This window comes from Urtica dioica, chromosome 7, assembly GCF_054948205.1.
Source record: "Urtica dioica subsp. dioica isolate 48M chromosome 7, U.dioica_male_clone48M_v1_H2, whole genome shotgun sequence".
NCBI classification, from domain to species: Eukaryota; Viridiplantae; Streptophyta; class Magnoliopsida; order Rosales; family Urticaceae; genus Urtica; species Urtica dioica.
In genome coordinates, this window is record NC_142762.1 from 29,206,877 (window position 1) to 29,232,554 (window position 25,678).

General features: G+C 38.2%; 1 protein-coding gene and 1 pseudogene across 2 annotated transcripts; one reads left to right on the forward strand and one right to left on the reverse strand.

Moving 5' to 3' along the window:
• Positions 1-2,677: 2,677 nt before the first annotated feature.
• On the forward strand, positions 2,678-9,593 carry LOC149390694 (uncharacterized; annotated as a pseudogene).
• Positions 9,594-10,718: 1,125 nt separating this feature from the next.
• PLA2A (phospholipase A 2A) lies at positions 10,719-14,440 on the reverse strand. Of its 2 annotated transcripts, XM_089619039.1 has the most exons (7): positions 14,113-14,440; positions 13,500-13,681; positions 13,206-13,389; positions 12,352-12,516; positions 11,454-11,756; positions 11,202-11,377; positions 10,719-10,998 (listed from the first exon to the last, which is right to left on the reverse strand). In XM_089619039.1, the coding sequence occupies exons 1-7, from the start codon at positions 14,248-14,250 to the stop codon at positions 10,950-10,952; spliced, it is 1,197 nt and encodes a 398-aa protein (XP_089475165.1). In that variant the 5' UTR covers positions 14,251-14,440; the 3' UTR covers positions 10,719-10,949. The 2 variants fall into 2 exon arrangements, with proteins under 2 accessions (XP_089475165.1, XP_089475166.1); XM_089619040.1 differs by lacking the exon at positions 10,719-10,998 and having other exon boundaries at positions 11,198-11,377.
• Positions 14,441-25,678: the final 11,238 nt, after the last annotated feature.

Sequence of the window (25,678 nt, forward strand, 5' to 3'; positions counted from 1 at the left end):
TTTACTATGCGAGCCGGACTCTTAACGAAGCCCAAGTGAACTACACGACGACGGAGAAGGAGCTTCTGGCAGGTGTTCGCATTCGATAAGTTCAGACCCTACATCATCGGCAACAAGGTGATTGTCTACACCGACCACGCGGCCATCAGATACCTCATGGAGAAGAAGGACGCCAAACCCCGCCTAATCCGTTGGGTCCTTCTCCTCCAAGAGTTCGACATCGAGGTCAAAGACAAGAAGGGCACAGAGAACCTCGTAGCTGATCACCTATCGAGACTGGAGACACTCGAGCACGTTCCAGACAAGACGGCACTCATCAACGATGACTTCCCCGACGAAAAGCTTTTGGCCGTCCATCAAGCCGTCCTCCCATGGTATGCCGACATTGTGAATTACCTCGTAGGCAAGGTGGTGCCTACCGACCTCAAGACGTACCAGAAGCGGAAATTTCTCTCGGAGGTCCGGAGGTATTATTGGGAGGAGCCGATTCTCTATCGGCAGTGTGCAGACTTGATTGTGAGGAGATGTGTTCCCGAGGATGAGATGGAGTCGGTTCTGCGACATTTCCATGGCCTCGAATGCGGAGGTCACTTCGGTCCGAACCGCACGGCAACGAAAGTCCTTCAAAGCGGCTTCTATTGGCCAACGCTCTTCAAAGACAGCCGAGACTTCATTATTGCCTGTGACCGGTGCCAACGAACGGGTAATATTTCTAACCGAAATGAGATGCCACTCACTAACATCTTGGAAATAGAACCGTTCGACGTTTGGGGAATAGATTTCATGGGCCCATTTCCATCTTCCTACGGAAACAACTACATTCTCGATCCTGGCGGTGGATTACGTATCCAAGTGGGTCGAGGTCAAGGCTACTCCGACAAGCGACGGGAAGGTGGTCTTGAGGTTCTTGAAGACCATCTTCACCCGATTCGGCACACCACGAGCCATCATCAGCGATGGGGGAGCACATTTTTGTAACCGGCAGTTCGATGCACTCCTCACCAAATACAGCGTCACACACCGGAAAACATTGGCGTACCACCCTCAAGCCAACGGACAAGTGGAGGTCTCTAACCGGGAAATTAAGCAAATCCTGGAAAAGACGGTGGGAAGTTCTCTGAAAGACTGGGCCGCCAAGCTCAACGACGCACTGTGGGCCTACCGCACAGCCTACAAGACGCCAATTGGTATGTCCCCGTACCACCTCATTTACGGAAAAGCTTGCCATTTGCCAGTCGAGCTTGAGCACAGGGCACTTTGGGCGATGAAGAAGCTAAACTTCGACTACAAAGCTTCGGGCCAATAGAGACTCCTTCAGCTGAACGCCCTCGATGAACTCCGACGAGAAGCGTACGAGAACGCCAGAATCTACAAGGAGAAGACCAAGGCGTGGCATGACAAGCACATCGTCAGGAAGGACCTCAAGTCGGGCCAAAAGGTACTCCTCTATAATTCCAGGTTGAAACTGTTCCCTGGAAAACTGAAGTCACGATGGTCGGGCCCGTTCGAAGTCGTGAATGTGTTTATCCACACGGGTGGGTGGAATTGGCGAACAGGCAGGGAGAACGCTTCAAAGTCACCGGTCAAAGGGTGAAGCCATACTTCGGGGGCGTGTTCGAAAGTGAGAAAGTGGTGACCTTCGTCACCACCATTGAGTGAACCGAAGACATATCCCGTCAAGCTATTGACGTTAACTAAAGCGCTAATCGGGAGGCAACCCGACTTTCTTTCATTGCATTTTCATATTTTTTTCACTTTCTTAATTTTTATTTTATTTGATTGAACCCGTTATTTCAGTTGCATGTTATTTTTCCTGAAAAAAAAAAAAAAAAAAAAAAAAAAAAAAAAAGGAGATGCGCGCCGCGGGACACACACTGCGCGGCGCGCGGACGGAACTTTCAGCTTTTCCAAATCACAGAGTCTCATGCGCGCTCCGCGCGTAAGCCGAATCTCCATCTGCGCGCCGCGAGGAATCACATGCGCGGCGCGAAGAAAACACGCAGACGCCCGCCGCGGACTCCAGTACGCACGGCGCGCGAAAAAAAAAATTTTGTCCCGAAGTCACAGAGTCATATGCGCGTTCCGCACGAATGTCAAGACTCAGGTCCGCGCGGCGCGCGGACCCGTGTAAGTTGTTTTTAAAAAAGGAATTTTGGCAGTTTTTTTTTTCAAAAATTTCTCTCAACCCTAAATTTCTCTCGAACCCTAATCCCTTTCTCACAAAATTCCGACCCAAATCATCATACGAACACTAAAATTGTTCATCACATTTCATTCCTTTGATTCATCTACCTCAATTCGTGTGGGTTTCGTGTGTTTTTGGGTGTTCCTCATCTCTTCCATATCTCACTCCCCAACACATCAAGGTATGGCTTTCTCACTCGAATTTTATTGAGTTTTGTTGATGATTTCGTGATATTAAGGAGGAATGCACGAATGTTGGCAGTCGAAATTGTTTAAATACTCTCTATGACTTGTGTGTTCTTCAATATTTTGCATGCTCTCTAAGTGTTCGATGAAATACCCGAACGAACGTACAAGTGAAAAAAGTGAAAAATTTACGTACGATTACGGGTCAATACGTACGGGGTCTAGTTGTGAACATGTTTGGGGGGTAAACAAGGGTAGTGGGCATTCATCATAATATCATCGACTCATTTTCCGTCGTGTTGTTCAGATGCAACGAGCTTCGACATCGAGAGTCAACCCCAAACGTGTCCGTCGATCGGGAGCGGCGTTACCTCGACCATCAACATTACTGGAGGGTGCCGGCGAGGTTTGGGACGCCATATCAAAGAAGGGACTCATCGCCGAACGTGTGCTTGCACCAAATCAGCTGTGCGGGAATATGTTGGCACAAATCCGGGGACTCCATTGGAAGAAATTATGCAACATAGAGACGCCGGCATCACCGAAGTTAGTGCGCGAGTTCTACGCCAATCTCTCCGTCACGAAGGGCAACTTCATCAAAGTGCGTAATGTGGTGGTCAACATCTCCGCACCGGCGCTCAACGACTATCTCGGGATTCCAGAACCCGAGAACGACGACTACGCCGACCTGTGCCTGTACCCACAATGGGAGGAGTGGATTCGCCTCCTCGCCCACCCCGGAGCCACCTACAAGACGAAAGTGGTGCATGGCCAGGTAGTCCCTAGCCACCTCCCAATATCGAGCTTGAACCGTTACGCAAAGGCGTGGCAGCACTTCATCTGCGCCACGATCCTTCCTAATCTGCGGGAGCACACAGTGGATCTCCAACGCCTGGCTCTATTGGTGTGCATCGTCACCGGGAAAGGCGTCAACATCGGAAAAATCTTGAAAGAGAGATTCGTGTTCTGCGCAAATCGCGACACCGATGTCACGCTCGGCAATGGAGGGCTCATCACACAGCTCTACCTCAACGAGGGACTGCGAATCCCGGCCTCCGAGACGCGAGAAAAATTAGGGGACCCAATCGACGACCGGAAGATCATGAGCCTAAAGCAGTGGAAGCACGGAGCCGCACATCCGGACGGGCGCGGGTTCATCGACATTCCCGAGCAGTACCAAGGCAACCCCGATGCCCCCTTCTTGGATGCCCCCGACGACGTCCCACCCCCGGTCGCGACAAACGACGCGCCCGCCACCGATTACAACGTAATGTTGGCCATGATGAACCGGTTCGACCACCACTTGGGTCAAATCGACCAGAGCATCGACACACTGGGCCAGCGCTATAACGCCATTGGGAGCTTCCTCACCGACTTTGGCCAACGGCAGCGCGACAGAGACGAGTTCCACCAAAACGTCTACAACACGTGGACGTCGCAGCAAAGCTTCCCTGCGTTGATTGACTCGTTAAATGTTTGCCGATGATATGGATAGTCTTGAGCTTTAGGTATTAGAAAAGATCTGTGAATTACCAAGTAAGAAAGAATCTGACTGAGTCTGTGTATGGCCTAAACCCGAATAATGTTTGTCTTAATGTTTAGCTGAACTTGAGTAGTCGCCTAACTAGTCCTAAGAAGTGACCACCGAACACACTAAGAACCTTTTTGGACCCCTAGTCGAGGCGAAATTGAGCACATACTGATCTGGTGAGAGTGATATAGGCATTAGGAATAACCCTTCAAGCCAAAAAGCCGACCCGGAAATATGTATCAAGTAGAACCCACTCACAAAAAGCCGAACATTTTATCCTCTCTCGATACTTAGTCAGAAAAAGCCGAGCCAATAAGTTTGAAATCCCACAAAGAACCCACATTAACTTTAGCGACTCCTGAGTGATATCTTTGAGTGAATTTTTTTACTCTTGTGTGATATATGCTATGACCCCACTCTTTGTGATTGTTAGGTTGCTTTCTTAGACACCACGCCGGTGATTTATTTAGTTATATTTCAAAAAAAAAAAGAAAAAAAATATAAAAAAAGAAAAAAAAAATAATAAATAAAACAACGTGCCTATGTGAGTTATTTGTAGTTATGGCGTGGTGGTCTATGTTATTTTGAAGAGTGTGGTCGTGATCGAGTCAAAGTTTGGGGGGATTTGGGGAAGAAAGGCTAAAGAGATAAGATGTTCTCGATAGGCATTTTCAAAGCCAAGAATGTTGAGAAAAGTGAGTGAGTGAAGACATAGGGGGAAGCTTTGGTGAGGATGGAGTCGCTAAGGGTAATGTCAAAACCACTAAAAATCCGTTTTTCCACCCGAACCTAAGCCTGAACATTACAAGCCGCTAAGACCTATTGACAAGCCAGGAAGGACGTGTGCGCATTAGTGGAGATCAAGGGGGAAGAGAAGGCGTATGGTGTGTCGAATCGAAGATCTTGTCAAGACAAATTAAACGATTCTTGTGGTTGCATCTTAGGATTGGGAGGGTCACGAGACTTGGGAAGCAAAAGTTACTTGAGATAAATCAACATTGCAAACGGTGAGGGCTAACACGTATTCGTAAGGCTTCTTTTAAACTTGATAGTTAACTTGGAGTTTAAAACCACAGATATCTATGTCAATGTAAGTCTAGAGGTTAGAAGTTGAGACAAGCATGAGTCGATCAGTGTAGTCAAGGCATTGAAATTTACCAATTTTAGTAGGGTTAACTTCTTTTGCGTAATTTTATGTTTCTTTTGTTACTTGAGGACAAGTAACGGTTTAAGTTTGGGGGGATTTGATAGGTGCGTTTATCACGCGTAAAACTCATATTTCCCGAACCAAAAACCAATGAGTCCTCAAGTATTTTAATGGTTTTTAGTAGGTTTTTGAGTAATTTCAGGTTCAGAGGAGCATTATAGCATCTACAATCAACTTCGTGGAAAGATGATGGGATTCGGAGTAAAAATGGTCAAAATGGAGTCAAAATTGAGATGGGCAAGAAACTTGGCGACTACGCGCGCCGCGCACCCTCCACCGCGCGCCGCGGGAAGACAGGATCCGAGACCGCGTGCCGCATGCCTCTAGTCGTGCGCCGCGCATACGGGATCGCAAACCACGAAAACGCACAGAGTCTTATGCGCGGAGCGCGCGTAACCTGGAGCTGAGTCCGCGCGCCGCGCAGTGACTACCGCGCGCTGCGCGCCTTCGGATTACTGGAATAGGAAATTAGCGAATTCTGAAGATTTTTGACCCTTGGATCGAATTGGAAGGCTCAGATCACTCCGAAAAACACACAATCAGGGCTAAAAACACCTCTTGTAACCTAATTAACTCATTCTAGTTTGTTTTTTAGTTTTTCTACTTTTGGCTGCACTTTTTTGGAGAGCTTTTGTTTTTGGGAGCGAAGTTGAGTCGACGATCCGACGAACAAGCAACCGTGAACTCCCGTTTTTAATAGTTTTTCTTTCCTTCATTTACTCTCCATTACTTTTATTTCTCAATTAATTGATAGTTTCATTCTTCCCGTCATGAATCGCATAATGTTTTTCTTATTTATGATTATGTTGATTATTGTTTTGATCATTGTAATGTTAACTATGGATTCCGTTAGAGGCTAGATTTTTAGCGGGGTTGCGATGTAGTCGGATTGAATTGGGTTAGGGGGTTTCGTTAGGGTGAATTTATGCTTTGATTTGCTTAATTATTCATGCTTGTGTGGATGTGTTCTTAATGCGTTCTTTAGATTGGCCATCTTTAGGATTGTTTTTAGGAGTTTTCTGTCACTCGAGAGAGGGCGAAAATTCATGCTCATAATCCATGCTTCGTTTTGTTCTTAGGTTGCTAGACGGCTTAAGCTTAATGTAATCGTTTGAATTCTCGTGTTTATTGCTCGTGATTGTTTTAATAGGATTAGAGGCCAAGAGGATATAATCCGTCAATTGCGTAGGTTGCTAGATCAATCGAGAGAGGCTAGTAATATCATAGGGAGAATGAGATTAGCATGAGTAGAGTAGGTCAAGTTGTAGGAACCCGAAACCCCCGAGTCTTAATTTTCCGGTGAAGTCGTGACCCCCATTTTCTCTTATTTGAAGTTTCGTGTTAAATTTCCGTTCCTAGTAGTTTTTTTATTCTAGTTAATTCTTGCACCTCCCACCTTAATATAGTGAAATCAATTTGCTTTAGGTTGTTTAACGTCGCTAGAGTAACTAGTCTCTGTGGGATCGATATCCGTTACTTACGTAACACTATTACTTGTTCGATACGTCCACTTGCGTGCTAGTTATAAAAATATCGCAACATGGATTATCCCAACTCTTGAGTCTATTCAAAGTCATGGTTGAAACAACGGGTGGGCATACTATGTTGATGACAGTTTCCCGCGTGGGTAGTATCAAGCTCCATTGTATAATCCCATATTTGTACTAGTGTGCCTAGAAGGAAGAAACCTTTTTTCTAGAGTTGGGTCTTCTATGTAAAAGCTAAGTACTTCCGAGGGACCGGGTCCAGCTAGGAAGAAAAAATAGAGGTTAAAGAGGTATGAGAAAGATTGTCTTACAAAAGAGGAATGGGAAAAGGAACGAAGCGGGACAACAACTAAAAAGTACGGGCATAAATCTTTTCGTCTTCCCATTTTTCCTAATCCAGTAGAAATGTGTTTCGAGCTTGAGAAAATTAGGATTGGCCACCCTTGAGGAAACAAGCCATTGTTAAAGGTATCCATATATATTCTCTCAAACATACACATTTTTTCATTTTGAACTCTTGCGAGAATTTTCATTTCCCTTACAAAGTTAATTATGTTGAATAATTAAACTTGAGTTGGGTTATAGTAGTTGGGCGTAGTTATTTATAGTTGTAGTTTAGGCGTTTAATATTTTGGGCCTATTTTAGTTACCATATTATCTAAAACATTTATGATATGTCTAGGGTGCTTAGAGAGAATAAATTCTAGAATAATCTTGTAATATCTAGGATAGTAATTAAGTAGGACAATTCTCTAGAAAATGTTGTATCTAGAGATTTTCATAGACTAGTATAAATAGAGGTGTAATCCTACTCTTTTGAATCAAGCCAAATAAAAAGTTATATTTTCTACCAAAAAATTCTTCCTACCTCTCCACTTAATACCAAAAGCCTCCAAATTTCCATACAATACCCCTAAACACCAAAAACCTTTTCCAACAAAGTGGTATCAGAGCTTGAAGATCCTCCTCGAGATGGAAAATATGGGTGTTCCCTTCCAAGTACCTATGCTTACAAAGAGCAACTACGACAGCTGGAGTCTTAGAATGGTGGCTCTCCTTGCAGCACACGACGTGTGGGAGATAGTCGAGAAAGGCCACGCCAACCCGGAGAATGAAAGTAGTCTATCTCGAACTCAAAAATATAGTTTGAGAGACTAAAAGAAGAGAGGCATAAAGACTCTATGTCTCATCTATCAAGGGTTAGATGAAGACACATTTGAGAAGGTCTTGGGAGTAAAGTCGGCCAGAGACACGTGCGAAAAGCTTCGAATCACATACAAGGGAGCGTATCAAGTGAAGAAGGTACGTCTTCAAAGTTTAAGAGGAGATTTTGAAGCCTTTCACGTGATGGAATGTGAACTCGTCTCCGATTACTTCTTGAGAGTTTTGTCAGTTACCAATAACCTCAAAAGAAACGGCGAGAAGTTAGACGATCTGAGAATCATGGAGAAGATTCTTAGATCTGTGGATTCAAAGTTCGCGCATATTGTCACTATCATCGAAGAGACGAAGGATTCGGAGGCCATAATGCATGGAGAAACTCCTTGAGTCACTCATAGCTTATGAAGAAAAGAAAAAGAAGAAGGAAGACATCATGGAGCATGCACTCAAGACGCGGATCGATTCAACTAAAGGAGATCACGATTGAAGCCAACAAAGAAGTGGTAGATGTCAAGGACGAGGAAGTGGATGAGATTGGAGCCCAATGACGACAACAACTATCAAAGAAGAGAAAGCTCATCAAGAGGTTGTGGGAGAGGAGCCTCAAAATCAAAATACAGCAAGTCATATATCGAATGCTACAACTGTGAGAAGTTTAGGCATGATTCTTTCGAATGTAGAGCTCCACGGAACAGAGTTGAAGAGAAGGCCAACTATGCTGAAGAATGGACCCAAGAAGACGCGATATTTTTGTTGGCTCACAAGGACAACGAAAGGGGTGAAGATATGTAATGGTACCTCGATAGTGGTGCGAGCAACCATATGTGCATGCAAAGAAGCATGTTTGTAGAGCTTGACAAATGGGTGAAGAAGAACGTTGTTTCTGGAGATGAATCAAAGGCGACGGTGAAAGATAAATGAAACGTTCTCATATGATTGAAGAATGGCAATCATCAATTTATTTCCAACGTTTACTATATGCCAAACATGAAGAGCAACATATTGAGCCTAGGACAACTATTAGAGAGAGGTTATGGTATTCGATTGAAAGATAATAACCTTTCTACAAGAGACCATGCAAGTAACTCCATTGCTAATGTGTCAATGTCAAGAAATAGAATGTTCATCCTCAACATTCAAAATGACGTCACAAAATTTCTCAAGATGTGCTATAAGAAGGAGTCCTGGCTTTGGCATCTTTGATTCGGGCATCTCAATTTTGGAGGATTAGAGTTTCTCTCCAAGAAGGAAATGGTCAAAGGATTGCCCTCCATCAACCATCCCAATCAAGTCTGTGAAGGATGTCTACTCCGAAAGCAATTCAAAACAACCACAAAGCTACTAAGTCAAGGAAGAATAAGACGAAGTCTTGAAGTTGAAGAAGGTGCTATATGGGCTGAAGCAAGCCCTAAGAGTTTGGAATGCTTGAATTGATAAATACTTCAAAGGAATAGACTTCATCAAGTGTCCATATTAGCATGCACTCCATATCAAAATTAAAAACGGTGATATATTGATAATATGGTTGTATGTAGATGACTTGATCTTTACAGGGAGCAATCCAAGCATGTTCGAGGAGTTCAAAAAAGAGATGAAAAGGGAGTTTGAGATAACTAATATTGGATTCATGTCTTACTACCTCGGCATTGAAGTGAAACAAGAAGACCACGAAATCCTAATCAGTCAAGAAAGTTATGCAAAAGATGTGCTCAGGAAGTTCAAGATGGATGACTCAAACCCAGTCAGGAGCCAATGTGGAATCAAATTTTCAAACTACGAGGAAGGAGAAAAAGTGGATCCAACACTCTTCAAGATATTGGTTGGAAGCCTACGATAATTAATGTGTACGAGGCTTGACATCTTGTATGCCGTCGGAGTTGTTAATTAGTCGACACATGGAGCATCTAACAACCACTCATTCAAAGGCGGCAAAGAGGATCCTTCTCTATATCAAAGGTACGGCAGACTTTGGCTTATACTACAATGTTTCTAATTATTACAATCTTCTTTGATATAGCAATAGCGACTGGGGTGGAGACATAGATGATCGGAAAAGCACAAGTGGAATTGTGTTTTACATTGGAGACACAGCCTTCACATATATGTCGTATAAATTAACCGATTGTCTCTCTTTCCACTTGCGAGTCGGAGTACGTAGCTGTCACTTTGTGTTTTTGTCATGCGAAAGGAGTTGGGGTTGTAGTAGTTGGGCCTAGTTATTTCTAGTTGTAGTTTGAGCCTTTAATATTTTGGGCCTATTTTATTTGTCATATTCTTTAGAATATTCATGATATGTGTATGGTGCTTAGAGAGAATAAATTATAAAATAATCTTGTAATTTATAGGATAGTAATTAATTAGAAGATATCTCTAGAAAATATCTGTATCTATAAATTTCCATTGACTAGTATAAATAGAGAAGTGATCCTATGTTTTTAAATCAAGCCAAATAAAAAGTTCTCTTTCCTACCAAAAAAATCTTCCTACTTCTCTATTTTATACCAAAAGCCTCTAAATTTCCAATCAACTTCCCTAAACACCAAAAACCTTTTCAAACAAATTATGAGATTTTTAGCTCTCTTTGAGTATCAGTATATACTTTAGCTTAGTTTCGATTTTGACCAGCAATCCAATCTTTGAGAATCACGTTTTATCTATCCGCTTCAAAGTATGGGTTGCACTCGAATAATCATATCAAATTGAGCCATTGAATTTGTGATAAAGCCCTTCTTTTTATTGCCCAATATTCCAAATATTTCAACCAAAACTAAGATTTTTCGTCAAAACCAACAACTCAAATTCAGTTTTCACCGAAATTTATATGGTCAACCAAAGGACCGCAACTTGGGGTTGCCGTAGATAAAATAATAATAATAATAATAATAATAAGCATTCAGTCTCCTGAGCCCTGGAACTATACAGAATATGAGCACTTTATAAGATTTTCTGAAGTCATAACGGATAGAAGAAAAGAATCACATTACAAATCAGAATATTAGACAAAGAGTACATATGAATTTGAATAAAAGAAAATAACGAAGCACGCTATAAATTCATATAAACTGTGTTTTGAGTAGAAGAAAAGATGATATAAAACACATTATTTATTCACTTTCAGATAAGTTGAAATCAACACATAAATTTTAATCACAAGAAACAGCGGTGAAGAATCATTAAGTTTGATAAGCGAACGTCAGTTTCTTTCTCTTTGCCTTTTCTCTGCCGAGAGTAGTGCTGCAAAGCTGTAGGCATATATATACATTTAGTCAAGTTATCGTATGAGAAGAAATTTGTAAGCAAATTATTCAGAACAAGTTGCTGGTAAATTAGATGAATATGTATATGTTGATAAAGTAGTCCTCCATATCTTCTTCAAATCTCCTTATTGTCAATTGAACCCATGATTTATACATTACGTTTTTTAAACACGTCACATTTTACTTACTTCGCTAGGGCTTGATTGTTGGTACCACCATTGGGGATAGGCTCTGACAAGCCTGTCTCAAGATTCACTCTAGACACTGGTTTCGTCAATAGATCATTCCCAATCTTCACGAGTCTATTCAAGTTTTCATTTGTAGCTATATCAACCGAAGATTCATTCCCAACCAGTTCATCGTCCTATAGTTTCAAACATTAACTAAATTAGGTGTCTGACATCTACATAAGTTTATAGTCATATATTTTTTTCCCTTACTTGAATGCGAAGATAATGGCCCTCGGATTCTAGGGCCTGGAAAAGCACAGAAATGTGAACGTCAACCATGTCGGAGCTGGCTTGACTAAAAATGTCGATGATAGGAGCCGATCCATCATTGATTATCCAACTCACAATCCCCCATTTCGCCGCCATCTTCGCATTGTACTTTTCCTCCGCTTTACCGGCGCCCGTCCCCAGAGAGATCACCAGAAATCGGTCATAGTCCATAGGCTTGATTGGGAAAAACTTTGGATTATTGTTGATAATCTCTCGTGACACTTGGCTTACGGCAACCATTGTCTGATTAATGCAAAAATAATTGTATAATTAGTGACAATAGCATTTAATAGTTCCTAGCTTTTGAGGAAAATTAAACTCCCCTAATCAATATATTTAGCTTTAACTTTGCTTAATCTATTATTTTTTCAAAGTCAAGGATCATTTTTACTGAAAACGTAGGGGCTTTAACAAGAGAGATTTTAAAGATATAAGGAAAGACAAATTAAGCAATATGTAGATATATAAAATTTAGAGAGTAGTATTGTTACAAAAAGTAATGAAATATGTATTTCTTGTGAATTTATTTCCATATTAAAAAAATTGAAATATATTTGGTGACTTTCACTGAATTTATATTGTAGTGACAATTCAACCAAAAATACATGTCTAACTTAAAAAAAAATAACAAAAAAAAAAGAAACAAATCATAACAACCAACCATTTATATTCCGCTCTTTAATAGACACACTACCTACCATAATAAAGTATAGTCCATTGAAGGTCGTTAAGAGTTGACAATTTGGAAGCCAATCAGCCAAATTTAAAAATAGGCTTCCATATGGGCCATACTATTTATGTCAAATTATTTTTTTATATAAAAGTAAATAATGAATACCGGGTTATTGGCAGCAACACCGCCGTCAATGAGATTAAATTCTCGAATGACTTTTCCATTGTTGTCGTTTTTGGTAAAGTAGTGAGCGGGAAGGTAAGTCGGAGCTGCCGAGGTACCGATACATATATCCGAGAGCTTGACATCCAAGGTTGGAGATCTATTTATCTGATCTCGAAGTAGAAAACAAAAAGTTATTATTCCATTATCTAGTTTTAAACGTGTTAGAAGAAAACATCTAAAAAGTAAAAACAATGATCTGTACAGTCATTTTAACCAAAACGAAAATTAATGTGTGGTGACGCTGAACTAATATAAATATAGTTATATCTTTGAGGTTGGTTTATGAAGAAATACTATTTCAGCATATATCACCTGTGACGATCTAGCTAATTAAAAAAGATACATATATGTATGTGTTTCGTGCAAGAAACTGATCATAAATAGAGTACTAGCTAGTTGTTGACATAATAATGAATATAATATATGTATGAATAAGTTGAATTTGAAAACGTAAAAGTCTCTCTTGCTATTGTCGATTAATATCTGTCTACAACAAACTTATGATATAAATCAAATTGATTAAATTTGATTATATGACATCAAATAGTAAATAGATTAATTAGTATAGATAATGGCAACTACTCATTCCTTGTCCCAAACATTACGAAAACCCTCATCAACTTGTACCTAGACCAACAGACCTGACCTGATGACGTGGCATAATTTCATTGAACATCGTAAACATAACCCAATCATATCGTTATACTCTCACTCACCCCCTTAATTACTATCTTATATAGTTTATACCGAGGGAAGAAGTAAAACGCTGATAATTTAGAAAAGAAAATAAGGACCTCAAAAGAAGAGAAAATAGTTGGTTGCATCCGCTTGATATCAAAGGTTGGAACGACGAGATTGGTCAAGGCGTCATGCAAATGAATTTCTCCAAGCATCCCTTTAAGAAGATTATGAAGGTATTTCCCATCGTATCTTGGTCCTGCTATATTCTCCACCAAATTTCTTAACCCCGGGAAGATACTGATCATACCATAATACAATAAACATAAATAAACAAATTAACAGTCGAATTTTGCCATGCATGCATGATGTATAAGAACCCGATAACACAATCTAAAGATGTAACGTACGTTTTCTGAGGGAAAATCTTTGGAGAGTGCTCTAAATAGAAAGGCACGATATCTTTCGCAGCGAAGAAAGGCCTTTTATTTTCTTTCGGAGCTGAGAGCATTGTTGCCACTAGACCGCCGGTGCTCGTCCCCGCGATCACGTCAAAATAATCCACAATCCTTGCATCCTTCCCATCCAGCTCCTAGTGTGTATATTAAATAATAGAGATCATAAGCCCTCCACTCATTTTTGGTTTGGCATTTCAATCATAAGTAAGTTATAAGACGTTATTTTTTTACCCTTATATCCAAACGAAAAAGCATTTTTCTAGTGAGGTAATTTGAATTTTAGAATTACGATACGGTTAAACTTTAAGTAAAATATCAACATATAAGGATAATATATGTATAAATTGAATATACTATATAATAAGAATAAAGAGTATTCTTTATATATATATATATATATATATATATATATATATATATATATATATATATATATTGTGTTGCGAGTGTGTGTGTTTGTGAATAGCTCTACAATTTTTCATGTTACGTATATTATTTCATTTTATATGATAATTATTAGAACATGACCTGAAAATCATATATCATCAGTTAACTGATATATTACCTGGAGTTTTAATTCAAGGTAAGCGAGGAGGGTTCCGGGGATGATGCCCCTAATCCCGCCCCCGTCGATGCTGAGGATGGTGATGTACTTTCCTTTCCGTGGAGACTTTAGAGACGTGGGATTGCCTGAAGCTTCCATTTTCAGAAGTAGATATATATGTATAACAAATATGATTGGCTATGTAAACTCTTGTAGGACCTTATATATGTAAGAACCAAATATTTATTTTGGCAAGTATTTGTGCTCTACTATGTAATTGGGAACAACGATGATGAGCAAATTATAGTGATTGGCATGCAGTAATCAACGAGAATGAATTATGTCTGGGTTCTGTTGTGTTATGTTGAATGATGAACAATGAATTATCTATTTATAGAGCCCGGATATTCTATAAACCCTAGGTCCAATAGTAAACTCGCGGTCATTTTATTGTTACATGCATGACTTAAAACGTGTAGTACACTCACTCCCCTGATTTAGCCCTGCCTATTGGTGTTTGACTTTTACGTAGTGGTCAATTTGTTGATTTTAAATATTATCATACTTATAATAAAACTTAAATGGATAACCAATACCCTCAAGCAAACAAACTCTTTTAGATATTATAGTATGATCCTTTATATTGTTTAACATGCTAAAAAATATCATGATATATATAGTAGAAGCTAAGATTTTTAATATTATATATTGTGGATTATAATTAGGTCGTTTATTTATGTAATGGTAAAGTCTAATTTTACCCTATTTATTTACGTGATAGGGGATCATTCTCTCATCAAAGTTTGAGATACTATTTAATGTTATCGTGTCAGGACTCAAATTTTTGGATATACTCCTTATCACAAAAATTTATCGCGAGTTTTTCAGGAAAGAAATCGGTAAATTTTTCATAATAAATAAATATAAAATAAATTTTCATAACTTCTATTTTTAGTTAAAAAAAATTTATAAATATTTTTATTTAGAATTGCTGTAAACCCCGATTTTTATGAAGTTTTTAACTGGGTTGGGCCGGTTTTTTGCATCACGAGATTGTCTACCGGAAATGGTGCGATAAACCCCCGTTGTACAAGTATTTTGCGATTTTGTACGCTTTGCTATCGAGATCTGGCGATAAGCGGTATATTGCGCGGTAATCCACCGATTACCTCGGTAACTCAAACCTTGCTCTCGTCAGTGGTAAAAAATAAAGGGCTCATTTCAAAGACATGATCCAATCAATTTATAGACGAATCGACCATGAAAGTCATAGAGCGTTTTTTACAAGCACTCGGGCAGATGATGATTGAAAGGCTGAAACTTTTGACTCGAGTGTCGAAATTGGGCTATGATATAGCAAATCGAAACTCGGGACTATTTCTACGATGCGATTGGCCTTCAACATTAAGTACTCAATAGAGTTGAGTAAGTCAATTATGAACCCCAATGAAGATTGTTAATCCTTTCCTTATTATTTTCTTTAGGGTTTGTGTAAACACAATTGAAGGGTTTTCTTTTTCAGTGATAAGTTATTACTTATAGCCACTATCAAACACTCTATTTTCTACAAATTAAAGTTCAATATAATTACGATTTCGGTGTCCTAGATCTTTTATGTGTGATGAATTGATTAAACATATATTTTGAAAGATCATTGAATAGTTTTTGTGCGCGAATCAATAATTGTTATTTATGCGCCTTCTAAGGTTTTGCTACATAAATTATAATGTGTATATGATTTTTAGAAGAGTAATCCAGCAACGTAGCTAATTTCAAACATGATTTTAAGGATGTAGCCAACATTTGATAAATTTTATAATCTAGCCATTTACAGAAATAAACGATTAGAAAATATCGGAAATACCCTTGTGTAACATTAATCATAAAAACTCGCGTGTAAAATAAAGAGATTTTAATTGAAATTAATCCAAGAAAACTTGATATCGCAACTAATTGGACTACAAAAAAAGAAAAAAAAATACTATGGAATAAATCAAGTTAACATGTATTAAAATTGCATTGTTTGGCTGCGATCAAAATATTGGCAACATGTTTATGTTCACCAATTTTAATAAAGGTTAATGTAGTAATTTGTTAAATGACTAATAAAGACATGTCACCATTTGTGGCTACATTTGAAACTTAAATGAAACGTTGGCTAGATTGCAATACCAACGTTTTAAGTGGCTTAGTCTGTGTAAATTTTCTTTTTATAGCTATGACGGCAATAGCAAAGTGTTGGATAATATTGGTTAGAAAATTGGCTGGATGTTGGTGTTGGTGAAAAATCGGGTTGGTATCAGACACGAACAATCTCTCTGACACCAGCGGTTGTTTCAAATTACGGAAAAATGTGCTCAACGGAGGACAATCCTCTCGGGAATCAAATTATGGAATGTGATCTATAGAAATTTGATGCAAGTTCCACGCATGGGAGATGGAGAAAAGTAGCATGAAAAAATCCCTTAAGTATGCTTTCGACCTTAGCAAATCCACAAGAGTGACGACAATTGATGTTAATATAAGATGCATTCTGATATTCCATGATATGATGCAGTCTACAAGCATAGAATTTATCGATTTGCAAGTACCCATTGAGGAGATTCTGAAGTTCGTAAGGTTTCACAAAGGTAGACGGATCGCGTTGATATTGTTAGGGTAAGCAGTCTTGAAACAATGTTGTGACAACAACTTAAGTGGACTTAAGCTAGGATAAGAAAGGATAAAGATCAAATCCTAAGTAATTTGGGTGAAACACATACTCCATGAATTCCTACCTTATACAAAAATCTAAATATTAGTGCTTTCATAATCTATAGCAACTGTAGCAAGTGGTGCGGATATTAATATGATGGTGGAAATGGAAGCTTTGGGTCGAGGATAGAGTAAGGATGATTGTCGGAGCAAAAAGGAGAGTGATCATTAGATAAAGAGAGAAAATAGTATTAGAGAGATGGGGAGTACCTAATGCGAGTGCAGTGAGCGACAGATGACAGAAGACAGACAGATATTTAGTGGAGACGAAGAATAAAATTGTAGAGAGAGATAGCGCGTTTTGTAGAAAGTTTTGTGTAATTTTAATATATTTAGTGGTGACAAGTTGTAACTACTAAATCATTTTACGAAGAGTTTTAATGGCGACTAGTCACCGAGAATATAAAATCGAAATTCAAATTGCTTAATCTTTGCCCAAAATGATGTGGAGCAAGGAGAATGAGGCATCTATCCATACACCTAAACTGACCTAATCTCCATTATCAGGGAGAAGGTCGGTGCCGAATTGTGTACAACTTCACCCAAGTGCTCACCCTTAACAAACCTAGACGATGGTTTTGACCGGGTAAAGGGTGGCCCTAATGACCAAGCCATCTAAGGAAAGGGGTATGAGGATGCATGCATACTCCAAGACTGAAGGAGATGCACCTTATGGACTAGCAACGCTCAAATCAGAAGACCTCATCCGCATATACCTTTAAAGGACGAAGGGAGAGGTCAATGTAGGAAAATAGAGAATCCAATCGTGAAATTGAGAGCCAACGCAACAAAAGTCATGTCCCTTATGTTACTGGATTATTTCTTCCCGGTACAAAAGTTACAATCATGGGCCAAAAAAGAACTAGCCAGCCGGTCCAACCTCCCAACCCAAAGAAGCCACGGGCCAAATCCAACTTGCCAAGGTTACGGCCAATTGACACGGAGCCTAGCCCAGTTCCCGTCCAGGGGGCGGCAGTCAAACCGAGATCAAAAGTGAAATAATATTCCGCCAAGGAAACATCGGCCTTCAGTAAAGCCTTGACCGCCAAAATCAGGGCCGGACGCAACTAGGCTAGCCAACGGCTGTCGAGGGTGCGCTAGTATTCACCGAGGCCACGCCAAGACTCGGGAGGTTCTGCCCCCCGACTCTCGGTCAAGGGTAGGCCTCGTCGGGACCTAGGAGGTTCCCCCGCCAACTCTCGGCTAAGGACAAGTACCACCAGGACCCAAGACGTTCCGCCTACTGACTCTCGGCCAAGGACAGGCCTTGCCGGAACCCAGGAGGTCCCGCCCTCCGGCTCTCGGCCAAGGGCAGGTCTCACCAGGACCCATGAGGTCTCATCCGCCAACTCTTTACCATGGTCAGGTCCCACCGAAACCCAAGAGTTCCAGCCCGTCGGCTCTCGGCCAAGGGCAGGTCTCACTGGGACCCATGAGGTCTCATCCGCCGACTCTTTACCATGGTCAGGTCCCACCGAAACCCAAGAGTTCCAGCCCGTCGGCTCTCGGCTAGGGGATGGTCTCGGCCATGACCCAAACGGGTCTCGCTGGCTAGCTCTCGGTCGGCACTTTTGGACGGCATAAATGGGGGATCTTGCCTTATTTACACAAAGAATAATGCCTATAAATATCAACCTCGGCAAAAAAAAAAAAAAAAAAAAAACCAAGGTAACAAATTCTTGAGTACAAAAACGCTGCCTGGAGATCTACTGAAGCTCGTTTCACTCAACATTCTCCCTAAACACTCTAAAACCTAGAATCCAATCCATGTCAACCCTACTAATGTTGAGCATCGGAGAGATAATCAGATGCACCGCTTCTGAGTCCCTTTGAAGTTCATCTTTGTTCTTCCCTTTTTCAACTTACTCGACAAATAGGTTTCCTAACCACTCACAAACAAGAATCCAATCGTCAGGTCTTAAGCACCCTCGGCTTGAGCGCGATCACCTGATCCGGCCTCGGATCAAACCACTCTTGTTATTAATTCGTTATCCAGAAACAAGCGACAACACCTTACAGGCGAGCTTGAGCAAAACTACCAACTTAAGCACCCGAAAAAGCAATGAAGTATATGATGAACTTGTTCTGAGCAAAGAGGGGCGAGGTACATGACTTAAGGAGCGCACAAGGAATCTCTCCCAATGTGATAGATATCTTAAAAGATGTGGCATTACCATTTTCTGGCAAGATCATGGTCGAGGCATTCCGTACAAATTTTAAGATACCAAAGTTCAAGCCTAGCAACAACAAAAATGATATGGCTTCATCCCCAAAAGAGTAGACTTTGAGGGTACAATCCAATAGAAGAAACCTTTCCGAATGAGACAAAAAAATGATTTGCATGATTAAAATTATTATCATCGATGACCCTAGATATACAACTAAATCTTAGAATGATTGACCATCAACCAAATGAGGGTCTTTGTCTCATCATACCATCTCAGTTTGAATGTCCCCATCAGAGTCAGGATAGGGGTGATGAACGCAAATCAAATGGAATAAAAGGCCAAAAGATCCCTAAATATAATACTTTCTCATCTAAAGCTTGTTTTCTCGGAAAGCTCATAGTAAGACCTTCACCGAGAAAAGTTGACACATAATCATCTATGTTTCTTGAACGTATTCAAGGTGATATATGTGGTGATATATGTGGGCATATTCACCCGCATGTGATTGTTTATGTGGGCGATACAAAGAACACAAGCAACAAGCTCCTGATTGTAGTTGTCGACCGAAAAATAATGTCTTATTTCTTAGGACATCACAGTAGAGAGGCGCCTAACAATAGGCGCGATCTCACAAGTGTGGTATCACATCATGACGCGCCACCCACATAAAAAAGAAAAGGGGTGTCCAAATTTGGCGTCACCCATCAGGGTTATGCAGCTAAATGTGGCATCTCCTTTGCGGTTACGCGACAAAATACGACATCACATAAAAAAAAAAGTGCTGGCCAAATCTAATTCGGTCTTATTTTTTAAAATGCTCTCAACAGTTTAAGCACAAAATAATGAAGTGGTTTAGACTAGACGAGACTACATCTTAAATTTTATAAATCTTTTCATATTTTATTTTTTTAACCTTAGTGCATTTTTGTCATACAGTGATTTCACTTGAACCAAATTAAAGGATACTAGCAACGAAATTTTTGTTTTATAACTTTGGATGTTTCTTTTATTGAGGCAATTAGTAGCTGGCATAAGTATAGTTATTGATATTCAGGCTGTGAAAATACATGATCTAGTTACAGCACCGTGATCTAGTTATGAGTACCGATTAGGGGAACTAGGATTTCAAATAGAGGGTGGCTGGGGATATAAATATAGGGCTGCACAAAACCGAACAAAAAATCGGATAAAACCGATAATCGAATTGATCCAAAACCAAAAATTGGTGCCACGTCATATAACCGAAATTCGAATTCGAATAACCGATCTAGTTTCAAAAACTAGATCGGATATCGGTTTTAAATTTTTGAAAAAACGGATATCGGATATTTAACCAATTACTTTTTATTAAAAATAAAAGAAAAAATAATCTCGTTAGGATTTTATGATTAATTTTTACTCGAATTTTGATTATTTCAATAATTTTATAACCGGGCATGGATTAAAAAACTAGTTTCAAAGTGATTATGGATTTTAAGAACTGGATATCCAAATTTTTAAACTGGATTTAAAACAGGATCCAGTTTTTAAAGAACCAGACCAAATTTTTTAAATCGGATATTAAAACTAGATATTGGATTTAAAAAACTGGATAACCGAATATTCGGATAACCAAACTTCGTTTTTGGACTAAACTGGACCAGTTATTGGACCAAATTTTTTAAAATCGAAAATTCGAATTTGGATATGAAAAATAGTCAAAACCAAACCGATCCAATTTCAACTATAATAAATGATAATATGAAACAGTTAATCATTTTTAAATTATTTAAAATGCCTAAAAATATATCAAGTAATCAAAAAAATAATACATTATTATATCCGTGCAAAACATTTCAATAATTATTTTTCTCAGTATTCACCAACAAACAATCTGTCAAGAATTTATTTTTAAATTACTGTTTTGTAGAATATATAATATATTAACGAGTAACATAGCATGCACTCCATTTAACCATTTATATATGAAAATTGTACAAAATAATCATTCGAAACTTATTGATTAGCAAAATAGCCAAAGTTTCAATTTTTCAGCAAAATAGTCAAATTTACGTTTTCAAAAAAAAAAATTACAGCTAAGATTAAAATTTTTTACGATTATTATAAGTAATTTATTATTTTTAAAAAAATTAATTTTGGGGTAAAAAAAAATTTTGAAACTAGATTGCTACACATTTTGGCTATTTCACTAAATAAATACAAACCTTGGCTATTTTGCAAATTCATAACTTTAAATTGGCTATTTAACTACATCATCTTGTATTTATTTTTATTAAAAAATTATTAATTATATTATAAAAATAACAGTGAAATAATAAAGGGCGGACTAAGTATCTAGCCCAAACAGCTCTCATATTTTAAAATAATAGCCCAACTACTAACATATTTAGGAAAGTAACCAATTTGTTATAATAACATTCTAATATTCCAATAATACCCTTAAATGTTGTTATTATTAACGGTGACAAGAAAATTAGTAAATCTCATTATCCGTAACAAGAACAATAATGTCAACTGTGTGTTGATGTGCTCACGTGCCAGCCAAGCGTGCCAACATATGTGCTTGTTTCTATTTGTATATGTAATTATGTGTAATCTATACACTATTCCAAAAACAACTCTTCTGTCTCTATGCATATGCACATGAAGCAGATGATGAGCAGCAGAGTGACATTGACGATGAAGAGTACATCATGAGAGTCAACCTCGGCATGGTTCTGGTCACCGTCGTTCTCCTCCTCTTTCTTCAACACGTGGCAGTCACCTCGAGGCTAGTCCAGCACTCACTGGCCCAGGACAAGACCGCGCTCCTGGGCTTCAAATCCGGCATCACCGCCGACGACCTCGTATTGAATCCATCAAGCTCGTCGGATTGGACGGTGACCTCGTCCTCCATCTCCTCCCTCGGACCTTGAAGGCCCGTCGATCCCCATCGGATTTCGCCGGATCCGATCAACGCCGTTGACTGAGCGTGGATGGCTATGGCGGAGCAATTCGACAAGATATGCAATTAATCATCACGGTTAATCGAATTAACATTCACAGTTAATCCGATTAACTATAACAGTTAATATGCATAACTGAACTTGCGACCTTCAAACAGCCGGATCGGCGCAATCGCGAGACTCGCCGATGTTCGAAATCGTTTTCGGAAGAGGTTCGGCAAAGTTAATCAGATTAATCGTGATAGTTAATTGAGATTAACCGTGACAGTTAATCGGATTAATTCTCGAAAAAAAAACCCTAGAATCTAAAATCGCACCTCCACCGCTGCATGCGCCGCCCCCGTCTCTGCCGCCTTCTTCCGGCGCCTCTGACGGGTCTGATGAACGGGAAGATGAAATGGAGCGACGGGTCGTTGAGGGACATCTCCGGCGACATGACCGCCATCGAAGCTCTGTCGTGGAGGAGCGACGAGGACAGAGACCCGACTTGACCGACGCCCGGGACGCTCCGGCACGCGGCGATCCAGACGGAGCCGCTGTGGATCGTGTTCTCTCTCTCTCTCTCTCTCTCTCTCTCTCTGCTATGAGGATTGTTTCTTCAACTTGGTCTGGTAGAGTTCCATCGTAGTCTCCAAGGTATTTTAGGCACAATGAATTCTGTTTGGCTAGCTAATTGCTTAATATAACTCAAACATCGGCTATTATTTTAAAAGACCCCTCATTAAATGGCTAGTTATTTACAAATCTCAAATAATAAATTATTATATGCTACATTTATAATTGAAAATATTATAGTCTAAAGTTTGATATTTTTTTAATTAAATGTATTAACACAATGAAAATTGAACAATGTTTAGAATTGAACAATCTTACTGGTTATATTTGTGTTTTTTAATTTAATTGTATAAATATAAAAACTCCACATCTTACTGGTTATATTTGTGTTTTTTAATTTAATAGTCAATAGTACAATAAAATTATTAAATTCATTATTTAATGGCGTAACTATGAAAAATGTGAAGTAGACTTTCATGTAAGGGTCCTTTTTTTTTATATAAAATAATGATATCCCTGTTTTTAAGGCACCCAAGCTCTAATTAAGTGAATCTGTCCCTGCCACCTGTTTTCTAAATTTTAAATCGTTGGTCCGACCTATATCAAGTTTGGTTAGTCTTCTTGGTACCTGTTTTTTAAACTGGTCTCCAACTGCCATGTTCAATATTTTCAATTATTAAAACCGTGGTTTAGACCTAATCAGACTAGTGAAATTTAATAAATTCTCGTTTTATTATTTTAGCTTTTGCATTTCAATATAATTCTGAGTGGGAATATAAAGTTTGAGTTAAACAGGTTAATTAGTGGTATGTTTATCTGAAAATTTATAAAGGAAGAGATTACTTGCTTTCACGATTGAATACATATATTAATAAAATACATATTGCTGGTCGCTGGACAGCAGCATCTTTAGTTTTCATTACACGCTATCCGCGTGCATGTAATATATAAACAGATAAAATAGGAGGTCTCATTGTATTTAATTTTTTTTTTTTTATGGAAACTCATTGCAAATTAATTTATCCCGACTTGCTCTTTGCTATCACATTCAATATATAACGATAAGCAGGAAAATATGCAAAGTACAATATTCAAGGCCCTACAACAACTAAACTTATCAAGCTTAGCTTAGCCTAGTCTTTTTCCATAGCACGTTGATTAAATGACATCAGTTTGCTATAATCTATCGAAAGCTATTCAATTTGATAGTCAAACCCAAAAGGCTCGTCTGGAATACGCTACCATTAAACGCCAGTTTATAATTCGAAATCGTTATGATAAAAAAAAAATTAAAAAAATTCGAAATCGCAGTTTGACTTATTCCTTCCCTATTTTAGCATTATTTATTTGTGTTTGATCATTTGATCAATCTCGTTTCTGCAATGATTAGCAACCGTATAAGAATTAAGATTTGACGTACAACCATATCGTTCAATGTTTGTCTTAATCCACAAAAAGATAGCACTTAGCCACACAGACACATATATATTCTTGATAAACTTAGAAAAAGAAATTTATGCGTAGAATATATAGTTTATTCGTTTTCTCTAAGCGGAGAATTAATTTAGTTTAGCGATAACATAAAGTAATCAGGTCGACGTTTTGTGGTACACGTTATATATGCGTGTATGGACTGAAGACTCTCGTTTTGTTTCTTTTGAAATTCGTTATCGAATTTCAATTTAAAATAAAATAAAATATAAAGTATCAGACGATCGAAGTTTGATTCTTTGGGATCACGCGTCATTAAGGTTAGGGATATGCTTTGAAGAAGGAAAAACAAATTTTGTATTCACTCGAAATGAATATTGACGAAAGTGTAAATATCATATTGATAGTTTTAGTTTCTTTTTATATATTTGTCTAATACGTGCAAGATATATGGAAGAAAAGGAAAAAACCTTCCCACGTTGGTCTTCCTGATGTTTTTATTTTTATTTAATTTCAACCTCTTTGCTTTTTGAATATGCACTTGCAGCTCGACACAAAAATCTCGTCATCATTTGAAAAAAAAAATATGCATGTTTTTAATTTATCACCAATTTAAGTGTACCTTATTCAAGTAAATTTTATTTTATGAAATATATATGCTATAAATCAATAATAATAACTAATTTTCTAAGGAAATATGATATATATATATATATATATATGTAGATTTTTTTTACTTTAGGCATATTTTGTGAAATAATATTAATTCGGTTATGTTAAACATATGAATTGGTATTTAATTAACGTTTCAATATTGTTTAAAAAATAGTCATCATTTAACACGCGGCACTTTTAATAAATAAGATGCTCATTTACCATGATAGCCTTCTGGAATTGACCAAAAATACTTGGTAGCCAAGATTTCAAATCTTTTCAAGCCATAACTATTGACTTTTTTAAACAAGAAATTATAGCAACTGCTAAATAGATATATGTGGATATATATTGTTGAATATGTCTCCACGGGATTAGTTATGATTTAAAGATAATTACGGATATCTACATAATATAATAAGTCACAATGTCTAAATTGCCTGTTCATCCTATTTTCATCTTGTAATATAGTAAGTCACAATGACTAAATTGACTATTCAACAAATGCCGAGTTTGAGAAATAGAACAGAAACTCTTGTAGTCTAAAGCTTTATTTATCTAAGATTATATATTTCTTTGTGTTGTGTTTAAAGATCTAAAAATTATATTTATTTTTTCTTGTATCTAAAAGTATAGCCCATTCTCATATGTACTCTTAAAATATGGATTTTATTTTTCAATATTCGTGTATTTAAATTTAGGATGCCTACAACGTTATAGCCTCTCAAATTGATGCTAGAACAAAAGTAACAAATAGTGTTGGTTTTTTTTTTTTTTTTTTTTTTAACTTCGTCGTTTATGTATTGGTTATTTGGATAGTCAATTATTTTTTAGTAAGCATTCTTTAACTCTACTCGAGATGCTTGCAAATCCGGCTTCTTTTTTTTTACATGTAACATCCACATATGGATAACATTTTGCTCCTTATGGTTATTTTATAATGCATGAATATAAAATTAAATAAGTTAATTACCTTATTTTTTAATAGGTTTTTCCATAAAGATTTCTCTAAACTATCGTTTAAAGTTGAAAAACTAATAAAAAAATGCATTATATTCAGCACGGAGATAATGCAAAATC

Excerpts from the sequence above, each read along its gene's own strand:
- PLA2A (XM_089619039.1), bottom strand. The coding sequence starts at position 14,250 with ATGGAAGCTTCAGGCAATCCCACGTCTCTAAAGTCTCCACGGAAAGGA. Across the intron at positions 12,517-13,205 it reads CTATTTTCTCTTCTTTTGAG|ATAAATAGATCTCCAACCTT; the intron begins GTCCTTATTTTC and ends CTTCGAGATCAG. Across the intron at positions 11,757-12,351 it reads GTGTTGCTGCCAATAACCCG|ACAATGGTTGCCGTAAGCCA; the intron begins GTATTCATTATT and ends TGCATTAATCAG.